The 25,787-nt window shown below is 44.0% G+C and overlaps 1 protein-coding gene across 2 annotated transcripts in view; it reads right to left on the reverse strand.

Annotated features, from left to right (window-relative positions):
• KCNJ6 (potassium voltage-gated channel subfamily J member 6) overlaps nt 1-25,787 on the reverse strand; it is a 115,826-nt gene that overhangs the window by 40,152 nt on the left and 49,887 nt on the right. Inside the window, exons 1-2 of one of the 2 annotated variants that reach the window (XM_027635004.1) lie at nt 10,586-10,610; nt 410-1,330 (exon numbers count right to left, since the gene is read on the reverse strand). In XM_027635004.1, coding sequence (XP_027490805.1) covers nt 410-1,307 — 898 coding nt within the window. In that variant the 5' untranslated portion in view covers nt 1,308-1,330; nt 10,586-10,610. Of the gene's footprint in view, nt 1-409; nt 1,331-10,585; nt 10,611-25,787 lie in introns of those variants that run through there. The other variant, XM_027634995.1, reaches the window with a different exon arrangement.

Raw genomic sequence — 25,787 nt, forward strand, 5'->3', positions numbered from 1 at the left:
GGAGTTACCCATGGGGGATTGGAAGCAGCAGGATTATGGTGCTTCCATGTTAATCATAAACAGAGCTTTGTATTGAATTTTTTTTTTTCCTAAGCAATTTTATCCCACAAGGTCCTAGTGGTTGAGTTGCTCCTGCAATAGAATGGCAGGTCACCAGGTGAAAGATTCAGAAAATGAGAAATGCTATCCCATTTTCCAAACAGAGCAGGAACAACACTAATTCCATCAGGCAAGGTGGAACAGACAATTAAACTGGGCATGCTTTTAATTTTGGAGCTAGCCAGATAACAGATGCCTTTTTCAAATGGAATGACTGTTGAAGTGACTCCTTTAAAGTGAAGCAAAACCCCACTGATTTTCCTTGCTAAAATGAAAGCATTTACCTTATACAAAGTATAAGAAATGTTACCTGTTGCCTCCACCATTCCTTCTAGGATTACAACAATTTCTAGCTCCTCTTTGGGCAACTGGGCTTTGGAAATCTCCCAGAAAGGACTCTGCTGGTTAATCTCATGGCTGATGATCAGTGGTGAAACCAAAAAGAGACGATCATCCCCTGTGTAATAACCTACGTTGATATCTGTCTGGTTGAGTGGTATAAATTCCCCCTCCTTTGTCTGTTTGGATTTGATCAACTTGGCTCGTATTGATGCCTCTACAATGTGGGAATTCCTAAGGTCTCCTACTCGGAACATCAGACACAGCTTTCCATCCCGCATGGAAATGACTGCGTTTGTGGAGAACACCAAGGTTTCTGCCCTCTTCTTGGGTTGGGATATTTTCACAAACATGCAGCCAACCATGAAAGCGTTGACGATAGAACCTAAAACCGACTGCACTAAGAGCAGGATAATGCCCTCGGGACACTTGTCCGTGATGACCCGGTAACCATACCCAATGGTGGTTTCGGTCTCGATTGAGAATAAAAAGGCTGAGACAAACCCATTGAGGTTGCTGACGCAGGGGGTCCACGTGCTGTCCCCTATGTGATCCATATCTCCTCTCATGTAGGCAATCAGCCACCAGATCATTCCAAAGAACAGCCAGGTCACAGTGTAAACCATGACAAAGATCAACAGGTTGAACCTCCACTTGAGATCCACCAAGGTGGTGAAGATGTCCGTCAGGTAACGGTAGGTCTCTCTGACGTTCCCGTGGTGGACGTTGCATTTCCCATCTTTCCTAACGTACCTCTGGATTTTCCTCTTGGCACATTCTTTGTTTAGGTGTTTTGGCAGATCCTCTCTAGCTTGTTTGGGCAACTTTGGTTGATGAATAGTGACAGGGCTCTCTATGTCCTGCTCCATTGAGTCTTCTTCCAGGACGTTGGCTGCCGTGGAAAATAAACAAACAAGGAAAAGGTAGGCATTATTTTTCCTTATTATTTCTGTAAGTCAATACACAATTTCTTCCTGTATTATTAGAGGCATGAAATTGCTATTAATCAATAAAATTATCATCCTTTTTCTTTTCTAACCTATTAGATGCACAGCACAAATGACATCAAACATCCTCAGTTTATTGCTGAACAGAAATACAACGAAGGCAAGCTCTTGTTTCCTATCTATCAGCTCATCTTGATATTTAAATTCCATCCATCCATATTTAACTGCTGCAAGAATTAAGCAGATATTCCTGCCCCCGTTTGCAGTTTAATGAATGAGGTTTCTTATGCACCAAGAAAGATCTGAAGGAGATAACAGATAGAAATGAGGAAATGGATTCACTTGGGGGTGAGCAGAGAAAATGAGCCATTGTTGAGCTATTTTTTCCCATCAGTTTCATTGCTGAGGGGAAAGTATTAAATAAGTACTAAGAGTTCAAAAAAAAAAGCCAACAATTTTCAAAAAGACCCAATCCTACTCTTGTTGAGGGGAAGTTGGGCTACAGTGTAATTTATTCCAAGAGCAATTCAAGCACACTTCCATAGAAAATCAATGTCTTTCTGATAACAAGACAGGGAATTGTGTGTCCTTCTCCCAGCAAATGTAAAACCTACAGTACTTCAGATTTCATTTGAATTCTGCAAGCCTGTGGCCTTTATTTGAGTGCACCTTGTCCTCTAATGGTGTGGGCCTAAACACTACTTCCCTGTGAGAGTCTTACAAGAATTTAACCCCAAAAATGACAGTAACTGATTTTTTTTTTATTTCCCCAACATTTTGGGATAAATAGCTTCATTTCATTTATGTGCAAGAATAAAAATGAGTTTGCTGAGGAGGAGACTGGTTTCATAGAAGGTGTTTTGCAAGAAGCTGAGGGTATGGTGAAGTCTGCGGTAATTGTTGGCTTTTAGTGGAAATCCTTCTGCCTTCTGGGGCTTCTTCCTGCTGGAATTTCAGCTCTTGAACTCCTTATTCTCTCCCTTCTGAGTAACTGTTGTCATTCTTCTGCCAGACTGTAAAGGGAAAAATCTTCTGCTGGCTCTGCCTAATTGTTAAGCTCTGAATACAGAATCACAGAATGGTTTGGGTGGGAAGGGACCTCAAAGATCATCCAGTCCCATCCCCTGCCATGGGCAGGGACACCTTCCACTAGACCAGGTTGCTCCAAGCCCTGTCCAACCTGGCCTTGGACACTTCCAGGGATCCAGGGGCAGCCACAGCTTCTCTGGGCAACATGTGCCAGGGCCTCACCACCCTCATATGGAAGAATTTCTTCCCAACATCTGTTCTAAAGAGTTGTGCTGTTGTACCATTGCTCTTGGAGGGTCAGTGCAGCTCAAAGAGCATTTTACTCTCTCTTACAAATGTGTGTTATGTGCCAGATCATCTGTGGGGGAGTCTCACAGCACCTGTAGCTTTTTCAAGATGCTCAGGCTCATTCCTGTGGAGAAAGATCACAGATCCTTGTGAAATTTTAGGGGTGACTGGAATATCCAGGGGGAAATAAGTGTTGTCTCTCTTTCTGGCCTGTCCCCCTGCCAGCCAAGCCTGTCTTCAGCCCCATCACATCTCTCTGTTCAAGGAAAGGCTCCAAGGCCGACAGCAGCACGGAAACCTAAGAGCAATTCTGTGTTTTAAGACTGTGAGCCCCACCCTGTGTCACCTCCTCAGCTTGTGTTGTGTCTAAGGGGAGTATTATTGAGGCTGAAGGCAGTGGCAGCACTGGAAGTCGTGTCACGGGGCCGTCAGTCCTGAGAGAACTCACCCCAGTGGGTGACAGTGTGCCTCCTTGCATTATCACTAATGCTGGATAATGCATGACAAAAACAAAATAAAAAGGCATTGCAGGGACCTGGTGAGGCAGACTTAAGCCAAAGCCAGAAAATTTGAAGTTAAGGCTTCACACTTTATGCTAAACTCCCCATTGTGCCTGAGGAAATTTCAGTCCACAGGAGTTATCACATCACTGCAGCAACAGACCCCTCAAATAATTATGAACAGCCTATGAAGGCTCTGGCTTTTGAGGCTTTATGTTAGGCTAGTAATACTGATATAATGTAGTTAATTATTTTTAAGGCATTATGAATAATTTGCTTTCCTCCCCTGGTCACAGAGACAAGGAGAACACAGAGACAAGGTTTCCCAGAATCCCAGAATATGCTGAGTTAGAAGGGACCCACAAGGATCACCGAGTCCAACCCTTAGCCCTGCACAGGACCATCCCCAAGAGTCACACCATGTGCCTTAAAGTGTCATCCAAACATTTCTGGAGCTCTGGTAGGCTTAGGAATGTCCTTTGAAAATATACCTTACTCCTGACCTTGCTAATAAAGGCAACCATGTCCTAGACCCCCTGCCTGAGCACCTCTTACCAGATATTATATTAAAGGCCCAGCAGGGTTGATTTTATTCCTGGGATCAGGAGAAATCTGAAGGCACACCCTCTTTTAGGGATGCCCACCTGCCACACCATGACTGCTTTCATACAGTGCTTATTTCCTGTAGAAATACTTAAGAGCAGTGAAGCACCTTTTATTCACAAACTGAATTTTATTCATGCTTCCCAAAATATTTTGAGTTGATTAAGCCCTTGTGCATCATAACTAGCCTGCCCTGACTTTCACAGCACATCAGCTGACCCCCAAAGAGAGGGACAGCCAAATCCAGGGGCTTCTGTGTTTAACCAAAATCTCTCATTACAGCATTCACATAACACTCCTGCAGGCACCTTGATCTTCCTGGAGGGCTTTTGGCCCTTTTGCAAACTCTCCAGGCTCTTCCCAGTGCTGTCATTTCCCAGCTCCCAGGCAGCCTCTGAGAGGAAAAATTAAGGTCAAGTTTTCATTCTTTCTCTCTTTTTGCAAGATGCCCTTTTACTCTTCCCCTCACCCAAATTCTGCCACCACGAGACCCCAGAAATTCCTTTATAGAGAGGTTTCTAGATCAGAATCACAGCCCATTCACCCTCTCCTGGGCCAAACCCTCGCTCCAGACTGAACCTTGGGAACAGCAATTCCCGAAATAAGCGATCCAAAGATTATGCATCTGTGTGTTTCCATGGAAATGCTTGATGAATAAGTTTTGAACACATGGCAGGATCCCTGTTCCCCACTAAGGCTGAGGAACAGCCACATATTGTCGAGCGCCTTCGCCACAAAATACTTTGACTAATTATATTTTTACTTGGTAGCAACCCAATTAGCTTCTGCTGTTTATTTCATCTGATTTTTTCCTTTTTGGTTATATAATGGCTGTCATGGTTCCAAGGAACAGGGGAGTGAATAGCAGCAGTCTCACTTGAGAGCTATTTTTACGCTCTCTGCTTTTCTTCACGACAAAAATATCTACATATTATTAATCTGCACTGCAAAAAGGGGGGGGGGAAAAAAAGGTATTTCTGAATATTTCCTCATCTCCAAGTAAACATTATGTTTGTTTCAACACAATGACTAGGTAGCAAAAATGTGCTAATTTATGCTAATTTAAAGTATTCTGGTTTGGTTGGTCTCTTAGGCAAATACACACAAGGCATAAGAGATTTCAGTGAATTCTTTAATTTTCCAGCAAATGACAAGGAGTTCTCCTAAATAAGTCCCTGAATAGTTCACTTGTGTACTGGCTGTGGCTTTATTAGCGAATTAAATGTGCCCAGGCTCGTTTTTTAGCAGGGAGGCTGAATGGAGTGGGACAGCCCATACTTGTATTACTGAACTCTGCTCTTTCCAGGTTAAATCTTACACAATCTGCCTTTTAGGAATAACCTGCGTCCCATGCTAACACCTGAAATGTAGCCATGAATTCTGTGTACTGGTCAAAACCACGCCAGGGGCTTTTCTAGGGATTTTACCACACAGGGAGTCGTGTACCAGTGCTCAGGAACATTTTATTTCCTATTAAAATTGCGACCAGTGTTGTTGCCCTGGTCTTGTCTCTTCCAGAGCAGCATTAGAAAGGCACGATCCAGGGTTTCCAAGCACATATTTTTTAATTAGAGTCAGTAGAATAACACAAACCCAGTGCCAACAACAAAATAGGAGCTGTACAGGACGTGCTCTCATGACTTTTGAGGCTGTGAATGTAACACATCACTGCAATCCTCAAGAAATCATTTTATCATTAATGTGATTATTGTTGTGCTTCAGAAAGGTTGTCATGGTACAAATGCTTGTGCATGTACAAATATTTTACAAATACAAAGCAAAAATAGGTATGAAAAGGGCCCTCTTGTCCAGTTTAAATTGGACTGGAAGTCTGTTTTGATTGCCTGATTTATTAGGGTTCTGGTATGATCTCCAAAATAATTAGGAGTTTCAACAGAGAATGTTACAAATTACAATTGACCTTTTTGTAACACCAGCTGATCTAGAGAGCTGAGAGTGGATGTCTCACTGTAATTTAGTAATTTTATGTCTTGTAACACAGTTGTAAAGGTTTTGTATGCAAATTCATTGAAAATGCCCTGATTTCAAAAATCATTTATAACCTAAAAATTGCTCTCACGGGCTTTGGTCCACGCATAAAAATGTGGAACAGACATTATTTTGACTGTGATTCTTGTCATTCCCCACTTTCCTGGCAGGATGAGGGCAACTTTTAAGTTAAGCAGGAGCTTGGAAGGTCCAAGATTTCCTTTTTATGAGGGATCTTCACCTCCCGTTTGCTGTGCCCACAAACCTCCCTGGCACTGCACCCACCTGGGGAATATTTGGCAGCACCAGGTGGCAATTTTTGTTCCCTGTCTTATTTGCAGGAAAAAAGTGGAGCCTTTTATGGCATGCTACCAACTGTAAGCAGTCATTATTACAGAGAATAGATCTGTTTGTTTTTTTTTTTCTGGAAAAGAAAGGAATTAGGAGCTGATCCTGCCCTGGTAAAATCACTGCAGGATTGTCCTTTCACTCAGCTGAAAGCTTTGCTAGTGCTCATTGGGATGTTCAATAAACACTGACTTGGCAAGTCTCTTCAAGGACCAAATTATTTATTTGCACCCACAGAATCATAAATATAATTTCAGAGAGGTTATGTGTGGGATTTAGATTTATTATAGCAGTAGCTTTTCACCAGAAAAGATGTGCAATGAGGTGTGTTTATGATTAGAAAAGAGGCTGCAAGGATGATACCATGTTTTTTCACGTTACCTGCTTCAACATTGTCTTCTTATCCAACTTGATAAAAATAACATTCTACTATTTTAATTTCTTTGAAGCCTGTACAGCTGCAAGAAATCAGTCTGAGTAAGGCTTTGTGCAAACATTTCCATTCATTTCTGATTCTTGGCCCTTTTATTGTGGAGGATGGAGAACAAAGCTGATAACTCCAATTTAAAAAAAACAAACCCCATGACTCCATTTTTGGTAGCCATTCGACCTTGTAGTTTTTGCCTTGGATTCCAACCAATTTCCTCACAGAATTTACCACTACAGGCTCCAAAATGCCATTTTTACATCTGCTTTGCTGAATTTATCTCCATTTGAAGCACAGGGGAGCCTTGGCTTGGTAATGTGCTTTCTGAACCTGCAAAGATGTGTGGAGACAGCTGATTATCAACATCTTCTGCCTTTTGTTATAGGCTGCAGATCCCAAATTGGATTACAAAACTTGTTTGCTGCCTGGAGTCTGAGTGCTTGGAGTCAGCACTAATTCAGAGCCATCTCTACTGCAAATGCCTGGCATTGAAAACAGGATTCTGGGATAAGGAGACTTTGCTGTTACACATCCCAGCTCCTGCCTGATTAGTCTTTTACCAGACTTTTGGCTTCCAGAAAAGCTCGAGCTGGAGGTTCAGAGTAGACATTTCTGTGAATCTACTACACAAATTATCATGTTTGAGGCCAGCACACATGGCCACTGACCCCTTGGCATGTGTGGTGTCTGGTACCAAAGTCCAGAGTACCTCTTGGGGGCCCAGCTCAGAGCAATTTAGATTCTACTCTTTTGAGGTCAGCCAGCATTTATGGGCTATTGTTGATATGGCACAGGTGCTCTGGCTTGTGTCATGTTCTTATTCAACATATTCCCCTGGGTGAGATGAGTAATTTCTTTCATAAACTATGTGTAAAATTAAAAAGTCCTTATCCTTCCTGGCAGATGGTCTATCACCCTTGTCTAGTGCTCACTATGGAGGCATTGGAAGTTGCCCAGAGAAGCTGTGGCTGCCCCTGGATCCCTGGAAGTGTCCCAGGCCAGGTTGGATGGGGCTTGGAGCAACCTGGGATTGTGGGAGGTGGCCCTGTCCATGGCAGGGGAGTGGAACTGGATGATCTTTGAGGTCCCTTCCCACCCAAACCATTCTATGATCCCAGCATTCTATGATTCCATGTTTCATGCTCAACCACTTTAGTTCCCTTGCTCTTACCAGAAAGGTAAAGATGTTTTCACATTAATCAGACAATAAATAGGAAAGTCTGAGAATGACAAACCAGTAGAGCTACAAAAGGCAGAGAAATAGGTGCACAATGTCAGAGAATGTTCAACAGTGAAGACTAAGCTCAGCCTGATGGAGGAACCAGTGGTTATTCCAAAAATCATGGCCTGCCAATGGAACACTAGGCAATGGAGGACTACCAAAGAGACAAAATCAAGATTTCTGGCCACTTAAAGTGTGCAAAGCTGGCATTAAAATCAGAGACTCCTGCATGCAGTTGCTCATAGCAATGGACAAAGTAGTCAGAGAGGAACTCTGCCTCTTTAAAAAAATCAAATCTCGGTCTCCTTTACTACTTTGAGAGCAGTGTGGGCAGCAGGGGAGGGAGGTGATTCTGCCCCTCTGCCCACTCAGGTGAGACCCCACCTGCAGAGCTGCCTCCAGCTCTGGGGAACAGCAGAGGAAGGTCAGAAGTGTTGGAGCAAGTCCAGAGGAGGCCATGAAGTTGATGAGGGGACTGGAGCACCTCCTCCATGAAAACAGGCTGAGAAAATTGGGGCTGTTAAGCCTGGAGAAGAGAAGAGTGTATGGAGACCTGACAGCACCTTCCAGTGTCTGAAGATGCCTGCAAGGAAGCTGGAGAGGGACTGTTCATCAGGAACTGGAGTGACAGGAAAAAGGGGAATGGCTTCAAACTGAGAGGTGAAATTTAGATACTGGGAAGAAATTCTTCCCTGTGAGGTTGGGCAGGCCCTGGCACAGGTTGCCCAGAGAAGCTGTGGCTGCCCCTGGATCCCTGGAAGTGTCCAAGGTTAGGAATGGGACTCTGAGCAACCTGGTTGGTGGTAGGTATCCCTGCCCATGGCTGGGGGTGGAACTGGATGATCTTTAAAGTCCCTTCCAACCCAATCCATTCTATCATTCCATAATGTTCTTGTCCTGTCCCCAATCAGTCCAGAAAACAGTGTTTTCTCTGGGAAGGTAAGATCGAAAAGATGCATTTTTTGCACTCCTATTGGCACAGCTGCTGCCAGCAGTGGAGCAAGGCCAGCAGCAGAGACAGCCCAGGTGTCCCACCGTGACTTATCCCACCTGGCAACACCAGAGCCTGGCTCTTGTCCAGTATTTCCACGTGCAAAACTCCAGCCAGCTGCTGTGGTCGGGATAACAGAGATCAGGAAGGATTCAGGGTGCTGACAGGCCCCAGCAGCTGCAAACACTGGCCACATGCTTTCCTTCTGATGCCTCTGCCTCAATTGTGTCTCCCTGACCTGCTGGACCCTGTCATTGCTTGGTGTGCTCCCTGAGAGATTTCTTCTTCCAGTCACCCAACTCCAGCTATTTCTGCCCGTTGCTGTTACTGGAATTGATGCCAAAGTTTTTGTCAGTGGCACATTTTGGGTCATAAGGAACCTCTGAGGGTCTCTTGACCAACACCCTGCTCAACACATGGGCTGCCCAGGGAGGTGGTGGAGTCCCTGGAGGTGTCCAATGAAGGCCTGGCTGTGGCACTCAGTGCTCTGGGCTGGGGGACAAGGTGGGCATCGGGTACAAGGTTGGACTTGGTGGGCTGGGAGCTCTTTTTCAACCTCAGTGATTCTGGGATTCTGTGAAAGCTGAATTACCCAGTGCTGCACCTCTCACATTAGGAACTTTCCCACTTTGTTTGCATCCTATTGGAATTCCCCTCACTGCAGCTTGTGTCCATTTCTCCTTGTTTTTTCCTGTGCACCTCTGAGAACAGCATGACCTCACCTTCTCTGTAACTTCTTTTTTGCATCTGAGCTGTGTTTTACAGCTCAGCCTTCCAGAGAAGTTACAGGAAGGATAATTAAATCCTGATTTCTCCATGTATTCTCTTCACTGATTACAGGGAAAAAGAGTATTCTCAACTTTTGTGAGAAGATATCCTTGTGATTTTGTTTCCCATTAAAATTTTCCCAACTGAAACCCCTGGAAACAGAACTCAGCTGATCATCTGGGCATTTTGTACAGATAATTCTGACCCAAACGTTTCGTGTATATGATTGTGAGATATTTAATTCTGCACTTGTAATATCACTGATATTTGGGGAGTTCTCCTGGCTGTTTCTGGAAGCTGAAACATTTGGCTGACCTGTGCAGTGCTGATTGTACTGCTAAATGTTACCAAATTACCTGTTCTGGCTTTGTCCTGTGTCAGCTAGTGCTCCAAGACAATACCTGGGAATGGTTTGGGAGACAGCAGGTGCCAAGAACTGTTCCCATGGATGAGATTGTGCCAGGTTTGGCTTTTTTTCCCAGTTCCATCAGGCTTTGCTCCCTCAGGCATCTCCACAGGCTCTCCCAGCACCTCTGCATCGAGCAACATAAAACCTAGGTCTGCAGCACAGACCTCACCCTGTTTCACACAATTCGAGGTGGAAAAATATTACTGTCAACATACTAATTATGCCTTAAACCTGAGAATTACAAAGTCCACACAAACCTCAGGGCCACGTACTCTGTGGAGTGACACGGACACCCCCCACCAGCTGCTGCCAAGGCCGCAGAACAATTCCTGGCCTGGTTTTACTGGGTACTGTGGATGTAATAACCAGCTTGGTCATGGGATTGGTGCACATTCCAGCGTGGGAAATGTTTAGAAATCAGAGCAGGCAGCTCTGCCCTTGTCAAAACCTGTCTGTCCAGTCAGATCACCAGAGAGGAGAGAGATGAACCTTCACAGGAGGAGTTGTTGTAACCAATTTTTGTGTGGGCAGGAGAAGCCAGCCCTTCTCTCTCCTTGCTCTTTTATATCCAAGCTCTTTTCCTACCCCTTTTTTACCTCCCCTTCCTGCAAGAAGGATGTCTTTACCTGACTCTTCATCCCTGGGGCAGCCAAATTCAATATTTGCCTGCACTGCTGACCAATCTTGAGGGATCCTCCTGCCTGAATATTCACAGAGCTCCCTGGGCAGGGGCTGGAACCACCTTGGCTGCTGCACCACTCCCCTCTGACAGCTTCTTCACTTTGATCAATGAACTATCACAAATATAAGACACTAGAAAGATGGAGAGGAATATTTTTGTCAGACAGGAAGGACTTGATGCCATCAATGTGCTGCACCAGTCAACTGAAGCCAGTAACTTATGCAGTGGTGTAAGTCTGCACAGCAAACCTAACAATTTCTAGTACATTCCTACAGAAATGGGCAGAATATATTCATAAAGACCTTGGATCTGATCAATTCAGGGTTAGGGGATCTGAGATGACTTTGAGAACATCTGGTTTTTTTCAAGAAATATGGACTACAGAGAACAAAACAACTTTGAAATAGAGATATGCGATTTCTTCTACCCCCCAGTTCTTGCAAGAAGAATGAAAAGAATGTCACAAACTTCCTGCTGTAAATTATATTTTTTTCCTCACTCATTTTACATCCACACGGGCTGCCCCCAGGTCACAGACAGTGCCTAAGAATATTGGTTTTCTTTCTGCTATTACAGTTGCACAAAGCTACAGAAGGGGTTGAAAAGGCTGGAAAAATTGAAACAGACAGGGATTATAATTATCTTTTTTAATCTGGTAACGGAGATTTCTTTCTTGACAACTTCCTTGCAGTGAAAAGAGGATTTCAGTGGCTCTTGCTTCCAGGCAACATATTTCAGGAGGGCACCATGCTCTTCCCGTACAAAAACCAAGCAGGATTTTAATTTAGTTTTTTTTTTTTAACACATTTGAGATGAAAAATTACTAAAATGTTTCCCACAGACGCTGTTGAAACAACATTTCTGTGATTGCTGCTGATTCTTGTGGTGGTGACTTGGTGGATTTTCTGTCTGTTGAAGTGACCCTTGGTTCATTTGGGCCTCAAATTCAAACCAAACTCTGGCATCCAAAAGTTACCTCACAAATAAAATTGTCTCAGGGGCCAGGCAGTTCCCCCTCTTAAAATGACTTTTTTTTTATCTGAACAGCTCTTCTGTTCTTTCCATTCCCCTCCTCTTCCATTTCTGCAGGTAATACTTGGGATTTTGGGATTCTTTAAGCTAAATAATTAGGCCATCACTGGCTTCATCCCCTTTTCCTGCCAAAAGAAGTCACAGTGAAATACAAAGACCTACTTTCTCACTGCTGTTTTCCCCATTTCGTGCAGTTTATAGACTGCAGAGTTAAAAAAAAAAAAAACCACAACCGAGAAATCAAGCTGGAAGTGACATTTAAAAAGACATTTCGAAAAAGAAAACTTCCAAAAAAACTCTCCCTAATTTCAGCTGGGTCAATGTTTTGTCTCAGGTTGTGGTATTTTGATAACCTGAAAATGGTGAGTTGAGAATAGCACTTTAGCTGTGCTTCCCGAGGAAATGAGAATATCCATCACTCTGTCTGCCCTCCTTAGGATCCCTTTGGAAACTCGGGTTGGTATTTGGGCTTTTAGGTTTCTCTCAGAGCTTCAGAGAGACCCTGGAAGGGGGGCAGAGCAGCACTGACAGTGTGTGGAGCTCTCAGAAACACTAAATTCTCATGAAAACAGACCGAGTGACCCACACCATCAGATGCCAAGGAATCCACATGAGGGATCCACGAGAAATGTCGGGTTTTTTTCGTGGGTGCTGCTTCTCCTCCCAAAGATACAGTCAAATATATTTTTTTTCAAATATCTATGACCCTGTGAAATATTTTAAAAAAACCCAACCAACCCTTCTCCTGCTTTGTGTGGAACCTGAAGGCTTGTGGGCTTTTATTTTCCAGGCCTGATGCTCATATTTGATACAGGGCCTTCCACGTTCTACAACAAGTTACTTTAGGTCAGGCTTTGTGGTTTTGGCCACAAAGCAATTTGAGGACAAGAAAATAAAACTGACTCAACTCGTGCCTTTTTTTTTTTTTTAAATAAACTGTTTAGTTGAATCAGCACAAAAGGCTGAATGAAAATACGTTTGGTTTCGATCCAGATTTTTTTCTTGCTTTCAGTCTGAATGAAAAACCTTAGAACTTTTCTGCAAAGAGCACCAACTCTGCAGGATTTTACACCCATCTAAAGTAAGAATTTGTTCAAATGTATATTGAGGCAGGTACAATGTCAGACCCAACATCACTGGAAATATAAGTTAAAACCATAAAAAAAAAAAAATCTTTCCACGTTAGCAAATAACAACATTTTGTCTTGAAATAAGCAATTCAGTGGTGTCTAAAATACTATTTACTGTGCTATTTCACTTAAGCTACATAATAAAGAGGTCTATAAATTTGGTTGAAAAAATCTCAAAGGGGTTGCTGTGACATTGGTCTAATTGCTCTACTTGCTATTATCCTTTTCTCTAGGGATATAAGTAGTGGGAAAAAAAAGAATTATAAGCACTGAAATATTACTGTAAATTGGATTTGATTTGTCCAACAGCGTTTCCCACAAATATTTTTGAAGGAAAATACATTTAATTTTAGACTTTCCAAAGGTGGTATTTTGGCTGTGAAGTATTGAGGTCTAGATCAAGTTTTCATTCCTTTTTCACAGTAAAATTTTAGGAAACTAAGTTGTTCAAAAGGATTAAATAACCTTTAAGTGGAGGAAGTATATGAAAATGTTTGTAATGCCTATTTTGGGTAAGGTAAGGGTTTTCTGCTTGCTTCTACTTTACTAAATACATGTAAAACCTTTTTGATTGTTCTTTTTTTTTTTTCTGTAGGTTTTTCTAATCTACCTGAAAATAATCCATCGTTTACCAGGATTTTGCCATGCACAAGGCACCAGTTTCTTGTCTAAAAATAAGGTGCTTTGAGAGGAACCTTTTGGAAAGAGTAGAAGGAAAGGAAGGAAGGAAGGAAAGAAGGAAGGAAGGAAGGGAAAGAAAGAAAGAAAGAAGGAAAGAAGAAAAGAAGGAAAGAAAGAAGGAAAGAAAGAAATAGAAAGAGAGAAAGAGAGAAAGAAAGAAAGAAAAAGAAAGAAAGAAAAAATAAGAAAGAAGGAAAGAGAAAAAGAGAGAAAGAGAGAAAGAGAGAAAGAGAGAAAGAGAGAAAGAAAGAGAGGAAGAGAGAAAGAAAGAAAAGAAAGAAAGAAAGAAAGAAAAGAAAGAAAGAAAAGAAAGAAAGAAAGAAAGAAAGAAAAAGAAAGAAAGAAAGAAAAAAGAAAGAAAGAAAAAGAAAGAAAGAAAGAAAAAGAAAGAAAGAAAAAGAAAGAAAGAAAGAAAAAGAAAGAAAGAAAGAAAAAGAAAGAAAGAAAGAAAAAGAAAGAAAGAAAGACTTCCCAGTGCTGGACTCTCGCGTTATCCCAATTTGCAACATGCAGCTCCTCAGGAGTCTTAATTGCATTTGGTTCTGGGTGGCTGAATGTAGATTTTAATACCACAATAAAATACTATTGTGGATTTATATTTTATTTCTACAGATCTTCCCAGAACAGGCTGCACTGGTTTTGTGTTTTTTAAATAATTGACATTTCAGATGGTACATGAGCCTTCAACCAGAGAAGCCCATCTATCTTTATTGGAGCTCAGCATGAGCACAAATAATTCAAAGCTTTCATAGCCTTTAAATGTCTTGAAAGAAAAGAGTCGTTTCTGCTTTTTACATATCTCCTGATTTGTGTAGGGACAGGCTCCTACCTCTGAAATGTATGAGCTGTCTCAGGGATGTGGTCACAGACATCAGAAATACAGATTGCTCTGGTTAGAGCTGCTACCTGAAACAATGAACACGCCGGGCTAAAATGTGAATTCTGTGTCTTTTTTAGACAGGTACATGTGGTCAGACTCACTTAAAGGAATAGCTGATAAAGGAGCTGACCTTTTAAAGAGAAAACAGCTCCTGTGCAGTAAACAAAATATTAAGCCTACAGAGGGGAGCTTTTGATAAATGAATAGACTGGTGGTGAGAACACACTCCTTGTGCATCCAAAAGCAAGATTAAATGGAAAATCAAGACGGTAAAAATAAAGATTGGCTGCTTCAGTGCATGAAATAGGAAGGAGCAGAACATCTGCAAACAAATGAGGTTGGGTATTGGGGAGGTTTCTGGGTCTCTTCTGTTTGTGCTGACTCAAGGCACATTCGTGAGGTGGAGGCCAGTGGCAAGAGGGCAATGCTTTGCCAGGAATGATCACAAGATCACAGGATCCTTGAGGTTGGAAAAGACCTCCAGGATCATGGATCCAACCTGTGCCCGATGCCCACCTTGTCCCCCAGCCCAGAGCACTGAGTGCCATGGCCAGTCCTTCCTTGGACACCTCCAGGGATGGGGATTCCCCCACCTCCCTGGACAGCCCCTTCCAGTGCCTGACCACCCTTTCCAGGGAGAAATTCCTCCTGATGTCCAACCTGAAGGGTCTGATGGGGTCTCAGCTGCCCATCCTGGTGCCTGGATCCCCCAGCAGCCCAAGCACCATGGGGGCCCACCTGGATGGTCCAAAGGATGGGACTAATGGATTTGTAGATATCCTGACTTTCTCAACAGTTGCAAGTGAGGGCTTCCAGGTCAGAGCACGTTAGATGGCAGAAATGCACCTGGATTCATTTTTAATGACATGGCAAAAGCTGTAAAGGGCCTTTCCTGGGGTCTGGTTGTACTATCCTGGTGTGCATTAGAGGACATGGATGTGTGTGAGAGAAATGAGGGTGCTGGGATGTCCAGGATGTGGGTAATGATAGACAGAGAGAAGTATCTGGGCACTGGCTTGTGTGTGTTCAAGCAGACAGGAGGAGAAAGTGCAGGCAGGCAGCTGGTGGGAAGGAGGGAGTCTCTACAGGGACTATATTTGTATTTGAGAGAGTGAAGGGAAAGAATTTGCAGTGTCCAGCCTTGTTTAGGTTTGTGCACAAGGTGACATTAATCTGTGGTGTTATGGGGGAGCAGCCCTGTTTCACTCCTTTTAAATCTGGTGACAAAACAGCCTCTTTATGCTTGAACTGTACCTTCTCTCTCTTTGTCCAGGGCAAAGAGTTCGAGGCCAGGCTGGATGGGACTCTGAACAACCTGGTCTAGTGGAAGGTGTTGGAAAGAAATGATCCTTAAGGTCCCTTCCAACCCAAACCATTCTGTGATTCTAAGAAACCGTGATGGGATGAATCATGATGGGACAAGGAAAACCAGGTGATGATTCCTTTCAGTGACTTCCCTGAAGCCTTATTCAACTCCTTGACCATTATTTGGGTTTTCAGCTGTTTCTGGATGCCCCAGGACTTGGATGTCCCAGCTATGAGGATTGAGTACCTGCACAACTTTGCTGGCATCTCATGGGTGGCCAAGATGAATCTTAATATTCCCTATTTCCCATACGGGACTTGAGGCCTGAAGGTGGTTTGGCTTCCAAACGTGAAGAAAAAGGATGATAGTCACAAATCCATCTGTTCTCAGGGCCAGGAACCACCTTCTAAAATAAGGTAACATCATGTTGTGGTGTGCGTGTGCGTGCATGGTCCCTGGATCTCAGGAGCTGTGGAAAAGTGGGATAAGGTAACGGATATTGACAGCCAAAGGGTGGAGGAGTCCCAGCACCTGTTCAAAGAGATGGTAAGAAAAGCCTGGATTCTTCAGGCTAAAGAGGGTGAAGACTAAAAGGGTTGACATGGAGGTGGAGAATGGATAATCCCATAGAACCATGGACCTCACACAGTTCCTTTGGTTTTAAAACAGTTCCAAACAAGTTTTCCTTGATCAACAGGGAATGGATTCCAAAGGGTGTTGCCCCCGGAAGGATGTAGAGTTGGGCAATGTCAGGACATTTGGAAGTAGTTTGGCAAACCCACAGAATCATGGAATGGTTTGGGTTGGAAGGGACCTCAAAGATCATCCAGTCCCACCCCCCTGCTATGGGCAGGGACACCTTCCACTAGACCAGGTTGCTCCAAGCCCTGTCCAGCCTGGCCTTGGACACTTCCAGTGATCCAGGGGCAGCCACAGCTTCTCTGCCCAACCTGTGCCAGGGCCTCCCCACCCTCACAGGGAACAATTTCTTCCTAATATCCACACTAAACCTCGTCTCCTTCAGCTTGAAGCTATAGATGAGGTCTTGGAAGAGCCAGTGAAAGGATGGGGATGGGAAACTCCCTCCAATGGATCTCATGGGAATTGGACCACCAGGATCCCTCTCTCATGGCATGGTAGAGCACTTTTCTCCTTATATTCCTTTTATATTTCTATTTTTGAAGCCATTGACATGTCTTCTGAGGCCAGCGGGATGTTCCTAAGGAGTGACCAGATGTCTAAAAACCATATTTTCTCTCTCTTCTGGTAGAATGTTGTTCATGTAAATACTCAGGAGACATCAGAGATGATTTGACCTTAATTCAGTGCTAAAAAAACGAGTTCTGAGTTCAAATATAGAGCCTTAGACTTATTTTTTTTTTCCCCAGCCTTGCTAGTTTCCAAGGAGATCTAACCATGTAGATTGTCTGCAAAGGTGGTAATTAGCCAGCAGTGAACAAGATGGACACAAAGGACTTCTTGGCAAAAATCAAAATTTCAGAGCAGTTCTTTCTCTTCCAGACTGGTCTGCAGAAACATTCTGATCAGTCCTTTTCAGGCTTTGAACAGGCATCCTAATTTGCCTCCACGCTGTGGTTTTGTAAACAACTGGCTTTCAGATCAGAGCTTGAGGAAGGAAAAGTGTCCTCAGATAAATTCAGATGGGAATTTTTTTCCCCCACCAGAATATCTGGCAATTAAAAATAAGATGCAACAGATTCTACTGCCTGCCTATAAATAAGAACAGTTTGGGTTTATAACTCAGAAAAAATGATGGTGTCATAAGGCCATTCATGAAATGTGTTCCTCTTTTTATACAACACAGAATGAAGCAAAGATAGAATTTGAACTTGTACTGTTCTTTATGTTTTTTATGTTTACCATGGGTGTTGGGAGTGAGGGTTAAGGAGAGGTAAGGAGGTAATGCAACCTGAATTTCTTTATGAATCTAACCCACAAATATAACACTGTTTCATTATATAATACCTACATTTTCCTCCTTAGAAAAAATGCTATTTAGTTGAAAAATCCTTACCTAGTCTGATGAAAATATAGAGATTTTAAGGTAGAATACCTAAAGCATCATTTGTTCAGTAAATTAGGTATTTTCTGTTAAAATAACCTCATAGTCTGTGTCTCAATGAAACTTTCAGGTACATCTAGGATGGTGTTAAAAGAGAAGATTGAGAAGTCCTTTGCAATAATAGTAGTGGAAGAGGCAATATGGGTGAGAGTTACCCAGACACAGCCTGTGTGTGGAAAAGTGGAAAATCTTCCAGTTCATGCTGGATTGTCATTTTGGGAAGTTATAGTGAGGGGAGATCAGTCTCTTCTGCCATGTCTCAGGGGAAGGGATGAGAGGAAATGGCCTTAAACTGCACCAGGGCAGGTTCAGATGAGAGATTAGAAACAATTTTTCCCTGCAGGAGTGGTCAGGTCTTGGAATAAGTGTCCCAGGGAGGTGGTGGAGTCCTGTCTCTGGGAGTGTTTCAGAGGTACCTGGATGTGGCCCTTGGGGCCATGGATTAGGGGTGATTGTGGTGGTGCTGGTGATGGAGGGTCTGGATGATCCTGGAGGTCTCTTCCAACCTTGGTATTCTTGTGATTCTGTGCTCAATATTACAACAATTTTTAAAAGGCCTGGATTAAGTTTTGGACCTTGTTTCTGGCTTTCCCACCTCCCATAGATATCCCAGTATGGATCTTCTTGGTGTTAACAAATGGATATTTATTTCCATCTACACAGAATATGTGGGAGTCATGTGTGAAATGAATAGTGAGGACCTGAGGCACGTGGAACACAAAACAAGGAATAAGCACTCAGGAGGAGTGGGGGAGATGCACGGGAACCTCTTTCTTCTCTGTATACAAACACTTTTTTTTTTTTCCATTGGATACTGAGCCCTTAAGTGGTGACTAAACCCTTTATTTTGGGGCTGTTACTCCTCCTCCAGGTTGTGAGACTGGTATTTTGTTCTGTATCAGATACATTTTTATCTGATGCTTCCTCCAGCTGGCAACAGGGAGCAGCAGCAGAGCAGGCATTTCCTTCTGCCTTTGGCTGCTGGACACAGCCCTGGACTTACTGTTTTCCTCTGAAGCCCAAGAGGGCAGTGAGTTTGTAAATCAGCATTCATGGAGGAACCTGAAATAATCAGCAGCACCAAAGAGAAGTGGAAAAATCAGTGTTTTATCTAATCACGGCCTGTCTCTCTCACTGGAGGGTGTTGGAGGGAGCCAGTGGGATTTACCTCCTCAGACACACAACACTGAGAATGTGGAGTCTGGATAGGGATGTATTAGTGCAACCAGACATTCACTCTCTTGATACCTCTGCTAATATTGGAATAAAAAAGATAATGGTTTTAATGCTTTTCTGTGAACTGTTCTGTAGTAAGAGATATGGGGCTGCTCATGTCTCATTCTTGTATAAGTAGAGACTCTAAAGAGAGCTTCACCTGAGGGTCCCAGACAAGCCTCTTTGAGGTTTTATAAATGGGGGACTGGAAACAGAGACTTGCTGCTGCATGGGCACCTAAACCTTCCAGGAACTCAGATATCAACTCTGAAATAGAGACAACATCACTTATGGACCTTCAGAGTTGCAGAATCACAGCATGGGTAAGGAAGGGACCACAGGGGGTCCTCTGGTCCCACCTCCCTGCTCAGGAAGGGTCATCCCAGAGCACATGGCACAAGATTGTGTCCAGATGGGTCTGGAATATCCCCAGTGAGGAGACTCCACACCCTCTCTGGAAATCTGTTCAGTGCTGGGTCACTGCCCAGCAAAGAAGTTCTTCCTCCTGTCCAGGTGGAACTTCCTGGGCATCAGTTCCTGCCCGTTCCTCTTGTGCCATTGCTGGGCCCCCCCGAGCAGAGCCTGGTCCATCCTCTGCCCCTCCCTGCAGACCCTACAGACCTGGGGGAGGTCCCCTCTCAGGGTCTGTTCTGGAGGCTGAACAGCCCCAGCTCCCTCAGCCTTTCCTGTTCCCAGAGATGCTCCATCCCTTCGGCATCTCCACAGGAGAATCATCTTCCAGCAGCTCCATGTCCCTGCTGTCCTGAGGAGACCGAGCTGGGCCCAGCCCTGCAGATGTGCCTCCCAGGGCTGAGCAGAGGGGCAGGATCCCCTCCCTGTCCTGCTGGGAACTCTCTTCCTGATGCCCTCCAGGATCCCACATAGACACAGAAAGAGAAATGTAGAATGATCCACACCGGGTGTTATTTGTGCAGGTCCCAAAGAAGCTGCAAGTTAATCTTCAGCCTGAGTTCTGACCCATCCAAGGAGCTGATGGCCTGACCTGCCCCAGTGCTGCCTCCAGTGCACCACACCTTCACTGTGTTAATATATTTATTATCTCTGCCTCCTTACACAGAGCAAGCTCTGCTTGCAACATCTGCCAAGCCATTAATAACAGTGACTGTGATAAATGTCTCTTAGTTACAAGTGATTTCAGCCTTTCCTGGCTGACCTGAGCACAGGCAATGCGGCCACAATGCTTTTCATGTGTAAATAAAGGACAAGCTCCTCTTTCAGGGAGGCTGTGGCTAAACAGGCAACCTCTTGCTTTTCAGCAGCGATCAGTTCTAACAAATTGCCTGACTTCACCTTCCTTCTCTTTCAATTACCTCGATTATTTGCTTTTATATTTAACATTAGTGCAACTTGTCTATTGAGAAGCCTCCCTGTGGGATCAGTGAGGAGTAGAGCTTCCTCACCCACCCGGCTCATCCTCTCAGTGTTGTCTGAGGGAACTGATGTCATTGGGGCCAGATAGAACGAATCCTAGGAGCTTAAAAATGCAGCTGGACACGCTGGGATGTTGGTAGGAGGCAGCAATGTAATATATTATCTCCAGATTGGTGGGGGAAGAACTGCTCAGCGCTGTTCACAAACCCCTCCCTTTCTTTGGCAGGCTGAACACATTTAATCTGTGGTGTTATCCCAGGAACATTAATGCAAATAAGGGTGGCCTGGAATCTCCTCTGAGAGAAGTCACAGCTTAGTCAGGAGTGGCAGGCTGAAATTTTCGGGGCCATGCCATGCTGTGCCATCAGATCTAGTGATTTTACAGGACCTTTCTGACCTTTTGATTAAAAAGACTCCCAGCATTTGTTCTTCTCCACCTCCTCATAAAGCTGTCACCGTTTGCAGTCCTTCTGTTCCGTTCTCTTCCTACTTAAAATAAAATCAAACTGTTGGCCTCTGGTCAAGTGACTTCGAGCTGGAGAACAAGCCTGTATCCCTGGGAGAGAACACCTACACTTTGTTTCCTAAGTAAAGCCAGGACCAGTGTATGAAGCAGGGGACTGGGAATTATGTCCATGGCATCTCTGACAAGGCAAGGCACTTAACATGGACCCAGGATTGGCCTCTTACCAGTTTTACTTGATTAAGTGTTCAGCTTCTTGTCAGACCCAAAAGCACAGGACGAACCTGCTCCGGACACTTTGGACTCTTGATGTGGAATCAGGGAATCACAGAATATCCTGAGTTTGGAGGGACCCTCAAGGATCATCCAGTTCAACCCCTGTCCCTGCTCAGGACACCCCAACACTCCTCCCTGTCCCTCAGAGCATTGTCCAAACCCTCCTGGAGCTCTGGCAGCCTTGGGGCCGTGCCCACTGCCCTGGGGAGCCTGGTCAGTGCCCACCACCCTCTGGGGAAAGAACCTTGTCCTGAGATCCACCCTGAGCCTGCCCTGTCCCCTTTCCTGGGTCCTGTCACTTGTCACCAGAGATGATGTTTTTGGCCAAGTTGCTATTTCTGAATTGGGCCTGATGCTTTCACATCAGGAGGGATTCAGAGGAGAAAGAATGCAAAAGCTGTCTCTGCAATGCAGTAAACTCCAGGACACATTATTTCATAGAATTCCAGGAACATTGAGCTTGGAAAAGCCCTTCCAGCCCATGGAGTCCACCCTGTGCCTGATGCCCACCTTGTCCCCCAGCCCAGAGCACTGAGTGCCAGAGCCAGGACTTCCTTGGACACCTCCAGGGATGGGGACTCCAAACCTCTCTGGGCAGCCTTTTTCAATCTCCTACAGATGAAGCTCTGCCAAACGCCCTGCTGGGGAAATATCTGGGTGCTGGTGAGAACTCCTGGGGTCTGTGGGCAGAGTACTGATGCACACAGGGGTTGCATGGTGGAGGGACTCAAGGGGAGACAGTTTTCCACCAGTACCTGGAGGCTGAAGTGGAAGATCTGCCCGTAATGAACAAGGGGAGAACAGAAAATAGGAAAAATAACCAGTAACAAAGATGGGAAAGGGTCTGGAAAACATGCCCTGTGAGGAGGAGCTGAGGGAGCTGGGGGGGTTTATCTGGAGAAGAGGAGGCTCAGGGGGGACCTCATTGCTCTCCCCAACTCCCTGACAGGAGGGGGTAGGGAGGGGGGGTCGGACTCTGCTGCCATGTCCCGAGGGAAAGGAGGAGAGGAAATGGCCTCAAACTGCACCAGGGCAGGTTCAGATGAGAGATTAGAAATGATTTTCACTGACATAGTGGTCAGGTGTTGGAATAAGTGTCCCGGGGAGGTGGGGGAGTCCCTGTGTCTGGGAGTGTCCCAGAGGTGTCTGGATGTGTCCCTTGGGGCCATGGATTAGGGGTGATTGTGGTGGTGCTGGGGTGGGACTGGATGATCTCGAAGGTCTCTTCTAACCTTGGTGACCCTGTGATTGTGTGAATTCCTGCACTGGGTTGGGGTTTGACAGCAAACATTCCCACTCCTGGATATGAAAGGCTGTTCTTCAATCATGTGCCCCACAGAGGCCCTTCACGGTCCTTAAACGGGCTCAGGAACACCCAGGGCTCTCTTCTGCTCATTGTCTCTCTTCAAAGACTGAGAAGAAGCTTCCAATTAATGTCATCGTGGAAAAACAAAGGAAAATAAAATGGAGGAAGAACAGCCTTCTTCTGGTGCCAATATTCTGATATTCCAAAGAGATTAAAAATTTACAACACGTGCACATTTACAATCCTATTCCTGCTATGGAGACAGGTAATAAAATCCCATTTCTGGCTCTCCTAAGACCATCACAGTGTCCTGAATCCCAGGGTCTCAGTTTCCTATTGCAGTGATGCTCCAGCAGGAATTGATTTGAGGAGCTTTAGCCCCTGTGTGAGAGGTTTTGCAAAATAGGACTGTTGGGGTGCATTTTCCAGCTTGGGATCTACAGAATCCTGAGTAATTTTTAAAAATTGCATAAAACCAAGTTATTCACTAATTTTAATGGACATGCTGATATTTAGGTTTAATTAATCCACTTCCTGCTAGTTGCAAATTCCAAAAAAACTACTTCTGTGGAAAAGGGCATTAGAAACATTGTAAGCATTTAATTTTTGTCCTGACCCTTGCAAACATCAGGATGAAAGAAGTGTGATGATCACTCTGTTGACAAGGGATATTATTAGCATTTGCTTACACTTCATAGTTCCTGCTCTGTATGAAGTGGTGGATGTGTGGTGATACTTTGGAATGGAAAAGAGATGCTTTGGAAATGTTATAAATGAAGGGATTCAAAGGGGACAAAGCCAGAACTAGAGTTTAATAGATGTAGGAGGTAATAACATGGTATAAAGCAGCAAAGAAGACTTAGGTTGCATGTCAAGATTTGAGTTCTTAAATTCTTTTCACTTTTGATCCTCAATAACTACCCTATCTAAAAGACAAGAGGAATACAGTTAATTTCCAAGAGGAATACAGTTAATTTCCAAGCTATACTGTGATGTCTGAATGTAAAATCCTATTAGGATGTTCTGACATTTTTCTTTGCATTTTTTATAGTTCTTTCTGATTTTTAGAGCTTTCTAGCTCAGGTTTTGGTTATAAAAAAAGGTGGAAATCAACTCCATCTTAATATTTTGTGTTTTCATGTCTTTGTTTGGAATGTGCACTATTCTCACTTGGTGTCAAAGGAGTTAGAAGGGCCAACCAAGACAATCCCAGGGCTGGAGCAGCTCTGCTGGGAGGAAAGGCTGGGAGAGCTGGGATTGTTCAGCCTGGAGAAGAGAAGCTTTGGGGTGACCTGATTGTGGCCTTGCAGGACATGAAGAGGCTCCAAGAAAGATGGAGAGAGACTATTTCCAAGGGCTGGAGGGACAGGACAAGGGGGAATGGCTTCAAACTGACAGAGAGTAGGATTAGATGGGATATTGAAAGGAATTCCTGACTGTGAGGGTGGGGAGGCCTTGGCCCAGGTTGCCCAGAGAAGCTGTGGCTGCCCCTGGATCCCTGGAAGTGTCCAAGGCCAGGGTAGATGGGGCTTGGAGAAACCTGGGCTAGTGGAAGGTGTCCCTGCTCATGGCAGGGGGTGGGACTGGATGATCTTTAGGTTCCCTTCCAACCCAAATCATTCCATGATTCCATGAGCTGTCAAGGTGCCAGGCTGGTTAATGCAATTTATCAACACAAGACACTGAATGCTTCAAGTTATCAGATGTTAAACTCCCCTCACCAACAACAATCCAGCAACTCTTGAGCTTCATAGTTATGGGTAGAAAAGCAGAATTTTGAGACAGTCCTAAATCTCTGGGTTGCAGAAATTGTTAATCATGGAGGCAAAATGAGTAACAGGCCATGAGAAATCAGGAAGTCACAACAGAGGCCTGTCTAGCTTTTCAAACACGCTTTACTGCCCAGGCCCCACCTAAACAATGTCTGGCAGAGTTTAGTACCAGCATTAAAGCAATTATTCATGCCAGGGTAGTTGTTAAGACCATCAACATCACCTCTGCTTTCGATTGTGGAATTTGTCAGCCCGTTAGAGCATTTCAGATGAGGCACTTGGCAGCTTTATTTTGAGCACCACCATTGTGTGCATAAAGCTATAAATCAAGTCACCTCCTACCACTTGTACTCTTCTAAGTAATTCTTTTGCGGTAAAAAAACCCAACAAATTATGCTTTCCCTCATGCAAGATGTATCTTATTTTTTTTTCCACACTAGGGAATGTTTTTCAGCCTGATCCTTCCCCACAAAAGCTCCATTAATAAGGATTCTCTTTGGATTGGAGTTTAACAGGACACTGCACTCAGGTGCACACACAATACCCCATTTCAGACTGGGTTGGGGACCAAGAAAGAAAAACAAAAGGTCTGAATACAAAACTGCCAGAAACCCAAACCCTGACAATCTCCCTGAAGAAACCGAAAGCTGGAAGACAGATTTTGGGTATTGCTGAGATTCCTTTCTGTAGAAAATGGTGAAGAAAGCTTGTGCTAAGTTTTTTTAGGGTGTGAAACCTAAACCTAAAGAGGGGATTCAGGAAAACACAAATAACTGTCTTCAAAGCAGCTCCTAAGAAGGGAAACACATGTTTTATGCCAAGAGTTCAGCTGCTTCATATGAGTTTATTTACAGTGGCACTTGGCCATGTGGCTACTGTTGGGACATTGTCTGGCAACAGTGGCATTTGTCAAGAGCAGCAGCATTTTTGTGATCTTAAAATTCACCCCCCCAGACTGAAGATTCACCCAAGAATTCCTGATTTTTCCTTTCCATGTCCGATGTTTCCTCCTCAGATCTTATTCACCAGTTTTTGAGGTTTTTTCACATCACCCGAAATAAATGAAAACTTTCCCGTTGTGAAATTAAAGAGTTAAATATTTTCACATTGCTGCAGCTTGTTGCCTTTTTTTTTTTTTTAAAACTGGGACTATTTGTACTTCAATTTCCTATTGCCGCTTTTCCAGAATTTTCCTAAAATGTTATGTTTTGAAGCCTCTCCTTCTGCCGTAACTTCCAGCACTACTAGACCCAGTTATTCATGTGTGTCTCTAAACACATTTCCAGAATGTGAACTGCAATTTTCATGGCAATGGGAAGATTATTCTGGGGAATAAACTGTTGTTAAACCAAAACATCATCCTATCAGTTTGCATTCTTTTCTTTTATTGCTTGGATTGGAGGAAAGTACTTGAGGGAAGGAAGCCCAACTGTGGCTTCTCTTGTCTGAGGAAAATGTAGAGGTTCCATCGTTTAAAAAATTGAGCTGTAGTGTGAATTTAATTATCACACTCTGTTCCCAGGAGTTTTCTATCTACACAACAGCAAGGCAGGCCCCTTTTTCTCCTTTCCTTTCCTTTCCTTTCCTTTCCTTTCCTTTCCTTTCCTTTC

Source organism: Corapipo altera, unplaced genomic scaffold (genome assembly GCF_003945725.1).
Source record: "Corapipo altera isolate COAL_440 unplaced genomic scaffold, ASM394572v1 0, whole genome shotgun sequence".
Classification (NCBI taxonomy): domain Eukaryota; kingdom Metazoa; phylum Chordata; class Aves; order Passeriformes; family Pipridae; genus Corapipo; species Corapipo altera.